General features: G+C 39.0%; 1 protein-coding gene across 1 annotated transcript in view; it reads left to right on the top strand.

Annotated features, from left to right (window-relative positions):
- SPATA17 (spermatogenesis associated 17) overlaps positions 1-13,227 on the top strand; it is a 183,784-nt gene that overhangs the window by 14,728 nt on the left and 155,829 nt on the right. The window contains exons 2-3 of the mRNA XM_056110766.1: positions 719-808; positions 3,945-4,026. Of these exons, the coding sequence (XP_055966741.1) occupies positions 719-808; positions 3,945-4,026 (172 nt within the window). The remainder of the gene's footprint in view (positions 1-718; positions 809-3,944; positions 4,027-13,227) is intronic.

Raw genomic sequence — 13,227 nt, 5'->3', positions numbered from 1 at the left:
TGCCTTGTTTATCCTTATTAACCCCTTATCAAAAAAGTATTAAGTGAATATCTTTTCCCATTCCGTAGGCTGTCTTTGTATCCTTGTCACTATTTCTTTTGAGGTGAAGAGGCTTCTTAGTTTCAGATAGTCCCATTTGTTTATCTCTACTTCCACTTGCTTGGTCACTGGTATTTCATCTTTGTAGATACCTTTGGACCCCTGCCACCTTTAATTGACCTTCTGAGACTTCACTGACAACAGGTATTCAGTGTTGGATTCATGTTACTCTATAGGCAAATTCATTTAAATGATGTCTTGAGTGACATCATCAAGCATTTTAATCTTGCATGGTAAGTGCAGTGCAATTTAACCAGTAATTTAAATAATTATGTTTTCAAAATAATGACAAATGAGTACATTGCTTTTTTTTAAAAAAATCTGTCTAATAATTAGAGGGCAAATTAATTAGTTGCAAAATAGGTGATTATGAGAATTTTAAAAAAGCTGTTGAAAGCACATGGCCCCTTCGTGAAAGGTTAATTTTTAAAACTCATAAAGTAGCTCATGATTTTGGAATTGTGTTCTTTATTATTTTAATTTCACTTAAAGTGACATTTGAATTAAAATTATCATTTAAGAAGAAACTAAAGATTAAGTTGAACAGTTTTATTAACTTTAGAAATACATTAGTTCCTAATGAAAAACATTAAAATTTTAATTTTATTTATTTTTTTAGTGTTGTGGATGGATTTAGGAAAAAGGAAAATGATGCAGCAGTTACAATTCAGAGTTGGTTCAAAGGATGTCGAGTTCGTGCATATATCAGGTACACTGACTTGGTTGTGTTACCTATCATCAAAAGACACACATCTCCTTAAGTGTGAAATTTATTCATGTAGTTCTCATTTCATAGAATCTGTTACTTGTAAAGTTAACAAATTATGTGATATCCTTTTTTTAGAGATAAAACTGTTGAATCATCTTGTCTTCTATGATAAAACTAAATTATGTTTACCGTTTTTCTCTATTTTGAAAAGTTCTCTGTCCTTGATCCAACTCTTGCCTTCAAATTCTCTAGGAGGGGTCAAGTGCCTGGGCTTGTAATTGAAGTGAAGGAAGACTTTGAAGAAGGGAAAGGCAAAAGAACCAAATGCAAAGGAAGCAATTACAAGCCTCTTCCACTTATTGGTAGTTTGAAGCAAGAGGTGTTAGAACATGCCATTTGGTTACAGAGGCTAGATTTGACTGTCCCCATTTTCCCCTCAAGCTTCTTTGAGACTCTTTCAATGTTAAAAACAGCTTCTCTGGAGGAGGTGGAGGAAGACTACAGGTAGCGTGCAATGATAACCCCAAGCTGAGCTAGAAGAGCCTGGGAGTGTCTGCAGATCGGGAAGAACTCAGCAGTATAAGGGAATTCAAGTACAATGATAAAACTTCTCTTCTAGAAGCATAGTTGCAGAGTGTCGTAGTTCTGCATGATTTCAGCTTGGGAAGACAGAGTCCTCTTTGTCCTGATCCCCAAATTGTGATGGGAGAAACATAATGATGGAGTTTCCTCATGATTTCCCAACAATTACCATCACTGAGAAGTTTCTGGACACCAGTGGAAATCTTATAGTCCAGCTGGGGAGGTTCTTGGGTTTCCCAGGTCCCTCACAACCGACTCCACCCTCTGCAATCATACACATTCTTACATTCTACCCAGTCCACTTCAAATTGAAGGTACCATATTACCCTTTTCTCGTGTCCAACTAAGTCACTAGAGAGGATCATGGAATGCTGAGAAACAGTTCACTTCACCCATTAAAAATCTATTATGTATCCCAGTATCCCTCCCACCCCCCATCCCTCCCATCCCACCCTGCCTCTGTGGCAGGGCATTCCCTTTTGTTCTCTAACTCTTATTGGGTGTTGTGGTTTGCAAAAGAGGCAATGGGTGACAAGCACAAAAATGTGTAAGTCTGCAACTGTATCTCATGATGTCTCACTATTAAAAAAAAAATTCATTCCTGGGATAGTCAGTTTTTTTAAAAGCTGGGACAATCTGGATATCATTTTTCTCTCTCTCAGATTCTATTAGGTTGAACTATTAAAAATTGCTGATATTCAATGGTTATTAAAAATCTATTATGTAATGGTAAAGAACATGGTAGTTCATTCAAAGGGGCATCCAGATGGATAGGACCAGGTGAGAGGGAAGGAGAATGGGTACCATACTCTCTGGTCAGCTATTCTCTCCATAGTTCCCTGTGCTCCCCAATCCAGAACCCTTCCTTTTTGTTTTCCACGGAGCTTCATCACGTAGGCAAGATTGACTTGATATACCTAGAGCTCTGACTCCAGCCCCTTTCTTTCCCTATAAGTCTGGGGTGAGACTATAACTTCGAATTCCACTTGATCACCCCACTAGCAAATTCCTAAGTACTGTCCTGAGTCTCTTTATTAGCATAAGAGAAGATGCCTTTCTTGATCTCCAAGGAAATTGCAAGGGTTTTAGGAGCTGTGTGCTCAAACAAGGATAGGAATGTATTTATTATAAGCCACATTGTCAAACTGAGATATATAAGTATGAAAACTTAAATGATTGGCCTCAATCATTTGCAATTACAATGACATGTTTGGATAGGCCAGCTTATCCCTCAGCGTGTCATCTTGACCAACTTTATTCTCTTAACATTAAAAATATATGCATTTGGGGGCTGGAGAGATAGCACAGCGGGTAGGGCGTTTGCCTTGTACGTGACTGACCCGGGTTTGATTCCCAGCATCCCATATGGTCCCCTGAGCACTGCCAGGAGTAACTCCTGAGTGCAGAGCCAGGACTAACCCCTGTGCATCGCCACGTGTGACCCCAAAAAGCAAAAAAAAAGTTTAAAAAATATGCATTTGGTGTTGCATGGGTCTCTCAAGCCATGCTCTGGAGTCCCTGGGCTCACTTTCTATGATGCTCAGCCAACTCTCCTATACTTCATTGCAAGGGCTCCATGGTGCAATGTTGTGATAACCCAGTAATTTTGAGAATCACAAGGATTGCTCCAGCAGTGCTCTTGGTTATATGGTTATATTTTGGGGCATGTGTTCCCAGAAATCAAACCATGGTTGTGTGCATGTGCCCTTAATCCCTGTGCTGTATCCCTGACCACCAGAAATATTTTGGAAAAGTAACTGTCATTTTAAAAATGTTTAATCCTAAACCCCAAGGGAATATTGAAGTTATAATATAAAGTAAACATAGTATAGAAAAACCTCGTGTTTTTAAATTAATTTATGTATTTGCCTCTAGGAATGATTAATTATATAATAGAATGTCAAAGTTCATAGAAACTTGGCTTTGAATTTGATTTCTGGAATTATGGAAAGGTCTATTCCAACCAGAAATTTAAGCAACCATCCTTATTTCATTAAAAATGGTTTTCTTCTTTTAGATTCTGTGAGTTACAGTGCTATTAATTTTCTCATGCACATATTTCTGACACCACACCCATTACCAATGCAACCCTCTCCCCTTCCTAAACCTGTTCCCCTAAACCCCCTGCTCCCCCAAATTAATTGTATGGATCAGTTCTTCCATTATGTTACCTTTGGCTCTTTGTCCCTGCCTCGCTATGCATGTTTCAGCCCCTTTCTTCTGAATGACTTCACTGAGCATGATATTCTATAGTTCCACCATGTTGCTACAAATTGCATGATTTTGTTCTTTCTTAGAGCTGCATGTATTTCATTGTGTGTGTGTGTGTCTGTCTGTCTGTCTGACTGACAATTTCTGTGTCACTCATCTTTAGTTGAGCATTTGGGTTGTTTCCATATCGTGGCTATTGTAATAAGTGTGGCAACAAACATAGGTGTGCATATATCCTTTTAAATTAATGGGTTTTTTGTGTGTGTGTTTTGGGTTAGATGTCAAGAAGGAAACTATTCCTTATTTCAAGTAAAACATACTAATATGCATGTTTCTCACACAGATATTTACACAAAATGGTAACAATTATTCAGAGATGGTGGAGAGGTTACTTAAGCAGACAAGTATATCAAATAAAAGTGAAGGTAAATATTTTTTAATGTATTTACTGATCATTAGAATCATACAGTATATAGTGGCATTGATTCAGTAATATTCTTACATGGTTTTAAAGTTAATTGACAAGTATACAGGAACAAAATTGGACTTACTTGCCAGTACGAGATCTCTCTATTTTGAGAAGCCTTTCCAAAGCTTAAGTATGCCAAATATTCTTTCATTAAAGTACATTTCACAGTGTGTATTTTACGTTTGCATTTATTTTCTCAATGGGGGACTTTCAGATGGTTTCAGTTTTGTATCTCCAGCATTCAGATCAGTGGTTTTCAACAAACAGGTCACAGACCAGTGCTGGTGCATAAGTGTAAGAAGTTGAAAAACAACCGGTGTACCATCCTGGTTATAACTGCTGGTCTGTGGGTTGCTTCTCAGGACAGGTGCTAGTACACAGGTAAAAAAAGATTGATTCTGATTTGTGGTAATGCTGATTCTGACTAATTCCTAAAATGGTCCATAATATGGTCAAGAAACATTGGTTAAATTGAAAGTGCCAAAAATTCTTGAAAATAAAAAAAGGAAGCCAGTTTCTCTGTATCAATTGCCATTCCCATTATTACAGACTAGAAGGAAATGGGAAAGTTTGGTTCTGAAGAAGTGCAGCATGCACTGACCTTCCATATCATGGATTTGGCATACATATATAATAACATTCCTGCTACAGTTAGGAATGTGAGGAGGTTCAGAGTAAGTCAATTTTATTTATTTATTTTTTGTTTCTCTTGTTATAAAAAGAGGAAGCTCAGGGGTATGGTGCCGCCAGCAGGTCATCCTGCACCTGTGGGGCAAGTGCATCAGCAGCCTGATGGTGCCTTCAGGCTTCCTGATACCCCAAAACTGCCACTGTGCCTTTGGTCATACCCCAACAGCTTGGGGCCAAATTTATCAAGAAATTAAATGGCCAAAATTTAGGTATGTGGGAGCCACACCCACAAATCAACTCCAGCTTAGCTATACAAACTCATTTATGACCTTATTTCAGAAACCCATAAATCTCAAAAGAAGTCAAAAGTGCAATTAATCTCGGTCACACACATGACTGAACAGACCTGGGTAAATCAGACGAGGGTGTGTTGGCTAAGGGCCTGCCCAAACCAAGCCCCCGGCAGCCACTTGCTTTCATAATCAAAAATTGCTGCTGTACACCTGGCCTGACTCCACTGTCTCAGGACAGACCTCACCAAGATATAATATGCTGAAAATTCTGGTACAAGGACTTTGTGACTGAAATCTCCAGGCTTTCTTGTAGTTGGGATGGGCTACCTCCCCCCACTTTGCAATACTCCTGGAAGCACTGGAAGTCATTTCCACGAACCAACTCCAGCACCTTTCATGAAAGCTCTCCTACTGACCTTACTTTAGGGACCCATAAATAAATCTCAAAAGAGATTAAAAGCCGCAGTTAATCACAGACCCGCACATGACTGAACAGACTGGGGTAAATCAGAGGGGGAGTTGGCCAAAGGCCTACCCAAGCAGAACCCCCAGCAGCTGCTTTCTTCCACAATCCAAAATCACCACCATACCCCCGGCCTGACTCCACTGTCTCAGGATGGACCTCATCAAGATGTAAACTGCTGAAAATTCGAGTATGCAGGTTTTGTGACTGAAATCTCTAGGCTTTCTGGGGGTCGGGATGGGTTACCTCCCCCCACCTCCCTGTATTTCCGGGAGGTGAGGCAGTCATATCCACACCCTAAGTGGCCACTCAATTGAAAAGCTACTCCTGCCTCACCATCCCAATAAAAATACTGAATGCCCTGAACAAACACCATGATCTCTTAGCACCTGTATTGCAAACCATAATGCACAAAAGGAAAAGGAAAGAGAGAGCAAGAAGGAAAGTGCCTCCATAGAGGGAGGCTGGGATTGGGGGATAGGGTGTGGGGGGTGGTGGTGGGGAAACGGGGGACATTGGTGGTAGAAAATGTACACTGGTGGAGGAAGGGGTGCTGGACCATTTTATGACGGAAACCGAATTATGAACAGCTTTGTAATGGTCTATCATGGATATTCAATTAAAAACTTTAAAAATGTAATGTAGATTTCATGCCTAATTCAATCACCTTAATCAATGGCTGAATAAATAGCAGTAAACCTACATTAAAAAATAATAAACTAAAAAATAAAAGAGAGGAGGCTGCCCCCAAATAGAGAGATTATGGAGGAAAGTGTCTGCCATAGAAGCAGGGGGAGCGTTGGGAAAGGGGTGGGGATACTGGGGACATTGGTGGTGGAAAATGTGCACTGGTGGAGGGATTGTTTTGTCATTGTATGACTGAAACTCAAATATGAAAGTATTGTAACTGTATCTCTCGGTGATTCAATAAAAAAAAGAGGAGGCTTATAATCAGGGGCCTACTTCATTAATTTTCTGATTTATTGCTGTTTTATTCTCTAATTGTTTATATTTGTTCTCCATTTATTATTGCTTAGTTGCATACAAGAAAAAATACAGAGAAGGGGAAAGGAACAAGTAGATAACTAGATAACTAGATGATAACAATTTATCTAAATTAGATATCATTTGGATAACTAAATTAGATAACTAAATTTAGATATAATAACTAAGACAATAACTGATAAGAATTCACTTTCAGAAGTCCATCAGAAGAGGGAAAGACAAAGAATGAACTATCCCGTATGGGGGATATAAAGAAACATAGTAGGGATACAACAAACACCCGAAAGCAACAGAAACTTGTATTCTATAGGAAGCTAGCACAGAGGAGGGAAAACTGGGATTCTAGTGAGGGGCAGACACAGGGATAGTGGTGGAGGGACGTGAACACTGAAGAAGTTTGTGGTGTTATGTGTTGTTTTATGTGTTGTGTTTATGTGTTGTGCATAAAATCCTATCATTAACAGTATTGTAAACCACAATGTGTGAAATATATATATTTTTAAATCTACTTTGAGTGAGATTATTCATTTATTTATTTTTGCATTTTGGCCACCCATAGTGGTGCTGAGAACTTATTCCAGGCTCTGTGCTAAGGGATCAGTACTAGTAGAGCTCGGGGACCACATGGGGTGCTGGGGATAGAATCCAGATTGGTCACTTGCAAGGCAAGGGTCCTGCTTGCTGTACTACTTTTCTGGTCCCTTCAGTGAGATAATATTTGAACAGGTTAATAAAATATAGGACTCCTTAGAGAAAGAGTGAAGTATTTAAAAATTAACAAAATAAAGTATTCAAACTATAATGTAATCATGAACCCTTGAAAATATAAGATCTCTCTTATTCCTAGGTATTATGTTTCTGTGTTATTATTTTGAGGCATGCACAATTATTTTGTTATTTTTTTATTAAGTCACCATGACCTAAAACATTGTTCATAATAAAATTTCAGGTATACAATGTTCTAACATCAATCCTATCATCAGTGTGAACTTCCTCTCAACAATGTACAAATTTTTGTTAACTTAAGGTAACCGCACCTTAACATCATTTCTTTCTTGCCCAGGCTTTCCCCTCAAACTCTTTCCATTCATTTTCAGTTTTTGACTGTAAACCATTCATGAAAATGTTCTTCCACACATTGGAGCCAAACTGTAAAGAAAATCACAGAATCTCTGTAGAGGAATCTATTTTCATGGTAGCTTCTCTAACATGATTCTCCTGAATTCACTTTCTAGGTTTTAATATTCTATGGTCCCAGCCAATGGATGTCTGCCAGATCTCTAAAATCCACCAAAACCAAAGAGAAATTTGTCATTAACTCTGCTGCTCCAGTCTGCTTTCCTATCTGCAGCACACTTCAGCTTTCAAACAAGCTTTCGCGATTCTTGCTGATTGCTCTCAGGGATTTCCTTGTCTGGAAAACTCATCTTTTGTTTCATTGGCAATTCAGATCGATTTAGAAGTCATTTTTAAACTTTGAAATGATAAAAGAGTAACAGAATTTTTGCAAAAATAGAACACAAAAAAGAGCCTCTCCAAATTCTCTCAGATGCAGATATCTGCTGACATTTTCTCTTACTTTCTCTCATTTTTGATCTTTCTCTACCTTGTGGGTTTTCTTTTCCTTGAGACAGTGTTGTAGAAATATTGCTCCCTTATCTCTAAATCCATGAATAGATACACTTTACATAACTACTTCCCATAATCAGTCACTGTCACTGTCCTCCCATTGTTCATCAATTTGCTCGAGCTGGCCCAGTAACATTGTGAGACTTGTTGTTACTGTGTTTGGCATATCAAATACCTCATGAGTAGCCTGCAAGGCTTTGCCATGCGGGTGAGATACTCTCTGTAGCTTGCCTGTTCTCCAAGAGGGGCGGAGGAATGGAAGGCGGAGGAATCAAACTCCGGTCACATGCTATATGCAAGGCAAACGCCCTACTCACGGTGCTCTCGCTCCAGCCCATAATCAGTCAGGAAATTGAAATCCCAGTAGTACTATTAACTAACCTATAGACAGTTCAAATCATTCCACTGATAATGTCATAATGTCACTTATAACAAAGAAAACTTCTCCAGGGTGCATGCTAAGATTTCAATTGATTGTTATGTTTTTTGGTTACCTTTACCCTGATTAATTTGTCTTTGCTTTTTATGATCTTGCTATTTTTTTAATAGTACAGACTAGCTATTTCCAGGCGTGTCTCTGGTTTTGTTGGTGTTTCTTCATGATTATATTGAGGGTGTTTCTTTTAAAACAGAAATACAGTCTCATCTTAAAATCACAGATCACGGGGCTGGAGTGATAGCACAGTGGGTAGGACATTTGCCTTGCATGCAGCCAACCTGGGTTCGATTCCCAGCATCCCATATGGTCCCCTGAGCACCACCAGGAGTAATTCCTGAGTGCATGAGCCAGGAGTAACCCCTGTGCATTGCCAGGCGTGACCCAGAAGGAAAAAAAATCAGATCAGTCTGTCCATGAAAATTGACACTCACTTTGATCATTTGAAGTGGTATTTCTTGGGTTTCTGTGCCGTGAACTTGCTATGTTTTTAAACATTTTTATTGAATCACTGTGAGATAGAGGTTTACAAAGCTGTTCATGATTGTATTTCAGTCATACAGTATTCCAAAGCTCATCCCTCCACCTACCTGTCTCTATGGCAGGTACTCCTCCTCTTCTTCTTCTTCTTCGTCTTCGTCTTCGTCTTCTGTCTTTGTCTTCGTCTTCGTCTTTGTCTTCTGTCTTCGTCTTCGTCTTCTGTCTTCGTCTTCTGTCTTCGTCGTCCTCGTCGTCTTCGTCTTCTTCATCTTCTTCTTCTTCTTCTTTCTTCGTCTTCTTTCTTTGTCTTCTTCTTTCTTTGTCTTCTTCTTTCCTCATCGTCTTCTTTCCTCGTCGTCTTTCTTCTCTTTCTTCTCTTCCTCCTCTTCCTCCCCTTCCTCCTCTTCCTCTTCCTCCTCCTCCTCCTCCTCCTACTCCTCCTCCCTCACTTTCTCCTTACATCATCTACAATACCATTGCTTTTGGTTTTTTGAATATGTGCCAGTCTCTGTGATGTGAGATAATATCTCATTGTTGTTTTGATCTGCATCTGCATCACCCTGATGATTAGTGATGAAGAACATGTTTTCATGTGCCTTTTGGTCATTCGAATTTCTTCTTTGGGAAAGTTTCTGTTCATTTCATCACCTCATTTTCTGATGAGATTGGATTTTTTTTGAGAATTCAACCAGTGCCTTGTATATCCTTGATATTAACCCCTTATCAGAAGGGTATTGGGTGAATAGTCTTTCCGGCTATCTTTGTATCCTCATCACTATTTCTTTTGAGATGCAGAGACTACTTAGTTTCAGATAGACCCATTTGTTTATCTCTGCTTCCACTTGCTTGGTCAATGGCATTTCATCTTTGAAGATACCTTTAGCTTCAATGTCATGGAGGGTTTTTTGATCTTTTCTTCAGTGTACCTTATGGATTCTGGTCTGATGTTGAGGTCTTTAATTCATTTTGGTCTGACTTTTATACATGGTATTGGGTAGAGGTCTGGGCCCATTTTTTTTTTGCATGTAGCTGTCCAATTTTGTCAGCACCATTTGTTAAAGTACCTTTTCTTGCTTTTCTTTGTTCCAGTATCATGCTGTTTTTATTATTACTGCTTTTCAATATAATTTGAGGTTGGAGAAGGTGGTGCCTCCCATCTATTTTTCCCCAAGAATTGCTTTAGCTATTTGTGGGGGCTTATAGTTCCATATGAATTTCAAGAGTGTTTGATCAATTTCTTTGAAGAGTGTAATGGGTATCCTTATAGGGATTGTATTGAATTTGCATAAGGCTTTGGGGAGTATTGCCATTTTGACAGTGTTAATTCTCCCAGTCCATGAGCAGGGGATGTGTTTCCATTTCCTTGTGTCCTCTTTTATTTCTTGAAATAGCATTTTGTAGTTTTCTTTTTACAGGTCCTTTATCTCCTTAGTCAAGTTAGTTGACTCAGACTTACTTGATTATCTGAGACATGATTGTGAACAGGATTTTTTATATCACATTCTTATCTCATTATTTGCATATATGAAAGCAATGGACTGTGGGGTATTGATTTTATAACCTGCCACTTTACTATACACGTATATTGTTTCTAGGAGCTTCATGTTAGAGCCTTTAGGGTTCTATCATGATCATGATCATCCTGTTGTTCGTCAGTTGTCTCGAGCAGGCACCAGTAACGTCTCCTTCATCCTAGCCCTGTGAAATGCTCTTTCAGGTTTAGGAGAATGAGACCCATCATTGTTACTGGTATTTAGCATATTGAATATGCCACGGAGAGTTTGCCAGACTCTGTCATGCGGGCAGGATACATTCGGTAGCCTGCCGGGTTGTCCAAAGTAATAACGAGATTTGCGGCCAAGCGCTTTCAGGAGCTGGGTTTTATAGTCTCTGGTCTTGGCCATTGGTGAGATTACCTGGCACCAGGGGCAGTTGGTGGGTGTGATGCCTGCCTGCTGTAATATGGGGACCTGGGTGGAGGATGCTTAGGCCCAATCTGAGCAGGCTTGGAGATCTCAGCCCCGGGACCTATATGAGGGTTCTATATAAAGTATAAAATATAAAGTATAGTATTATGTCATCTGCCAATAGTGAGAGCTTGATTTCTTCATTTCCTATCTGGATGCCCTTAATATCTTTTTTTTCCCTTACTACTATGGCAAGTACTTTCAGTACTATATTTGATAGAAGTGTCTTTGTATCTTTTCTTGTTCCTGATCTTAGAGGGCCATTTTTAGTTTTTCCCCATTGAGAATAATGCTTGCCAGGGGCTTGTGCTGGATGGTTTGACTATATTGAGGAAATTTCCTTCAGTTTTCATTTTGCTGAGAGTTTTCATCATAAAAAGCTGCTTGATCTTTTCAAATGTTTTCTCTGTGTCTATTGATAAGACCATATGGCTTTTGTATTTTCTTTTATTTATATGATATATGGGCTGGAGTGATAGCACAGCAGGTAGGGCATTTGCCTTGCATGCGGCTAACCCAAGTTCAATTTCTTCGTCCCTCTCAGAGAGCCTGGCAGGCTACCCAGAGTATCCCGCCCACACAGCAGAGCCTGGTGAGCTACCTGTGGTGTATTCAATATGCCAAAAACAGTAACAAGTATCTCAATGGAGACATTACTGGTGCCTGCTCAAGTAAATTGATGAACAAAGGGAGGACAGTGCTGCAGTCCTATAGATATGATGTATTATTTTGATTGACTTGCAAATGTTAAACCATCTTTGCATCACCAGGATAAATCCCACTTGGTCATGAGTTATTGAATTCTATTTGTTAATATTTTGTTAAGGATCTTTGCATTTGTGTTCATCAAGGACATTGACCTATAATTTTATTTTTTTGTGGTGTCTCTATCTGCTTTTGGTATTAGGATGATATTTGCCTCATAGAAACTGTTTGGGAGTGTTTCTGTTTCTTCAATTTCCTGGAAAAGCTTGAAAAGGACTGATCCCCTTAAAGTGTCTGAAAGAATTCACTAGTGAATCATCTAGACCTGGGCTTTTGTTTTGGGGAAGATTTTTGATTACTGTTTTAATTTCCTTGATAGTGACAGGTCTGTTCAGGTATTCCAGATCTTCTCAGTTCAGCCTTTGCAGGTTACAGGAATCTAGGAATTTATCCATTTCTTCTAGGTTCTCTTATTTCATGGCATACAGACTTTCAAAGTTATCTCCAATGATCTTTTGAATTTCTTTGGTTTCTGTTGTGATGTCCCCCTTTCTTTTTCTTTTTTTTCTGCTTTTTTGGGTCACACCTGTCAATGCTCAGGGGTTACTCCTGGCTCTGCACTCAGGAATCACTCCTGGAAGTGCTGGGGACCATATGGAATACTGGGAATCAACCCAGCTCAGCCATGTGCAAGGCAAACACCTTTTCATTTTTGATTCAGTTTATTAGAGTTCTCTCTCTCTCTCTCTCTCTCTCTCTCTCTCTCTCTCTCTCTCTCTCTCTGAGTCGTACTAGTGGGTTAGCAATCTTGTTTATTTTTTCAAACCAGCTCTTGGTTTCATTGATCTTTTGGATTTTTTTGGGGGGGTGGGGAATTCAGTCCATTCATGTCTGCTGTTAAATTTTATTATTTCTTTCATCCTGACTGGTTTGGTCTCCTTTTGTTGGTCATTTGCTAAGATCTTAAGCTGTGAAGTCAATTTATTTATGTGTGCCCTTTCTTCCTTCCTGATAAACGCTTGCAGAGCTATAAATTTTCCCCTTAACACTGCTTTAGCTGTGTACTACAAGTTCTTGTAACTCGTGGTTTCATTCTCATTTGTTTCATGAAATCTTTTAATTTCTTTCTTGATTTCCTCTCTAATCCACTGGTTATTTAATATTGAGCTGTTTAATTTTCAGGTGTTTGATTTGATTCTTCATTTCTGTGTGTGATTAACTTCTACATTCAGTGCATTGTGGTCCGAAAAGATAGTTGATACAAAATTTCTATCTTCTTGATTCTATTGAGGTATATTTTGTGGCCCACAAAAATATTTTGTGATCGATCTTGGAAATTGTAATATGTGTACTGGAAAAGAATGTGTATTCGGTTTTTGGAGTGATGAAAAGCCAGGTATGTATCTATTAGCCCTCTCTTTTCCATTTCTTCCTTCAGAGCCAGTACTTCCTTGCTGAGTTTTAGTCTTGTTGACCTATCAAGAGGTGATAATGGAGTGTTGAAGAATCAGACTACTATTTTGTTGTTACCATTGTTTTCTTGAAGTCT

The sequence above is a fragment of the Sorex fumeus genome, unplaced genomic scaffold, assembly GCF_029834395.1.
Source record: "Sorex fumeus unplaced genomic scaffold, SorFum_2.1 ptg000010l, whole genome shotgun sequence".
NCBI classification, from domain to species: domain Eukaryota; kingdom Metazoa; phylum Chordata; class Mammalia; order Eulipotyphla; family Soricidae; genus Sorex; species Sorex fumeus.
Note: the sequence above shows the minus strand (reverse complement) of the source record. Positions and strands in the feature narration are given on the sequence as shown.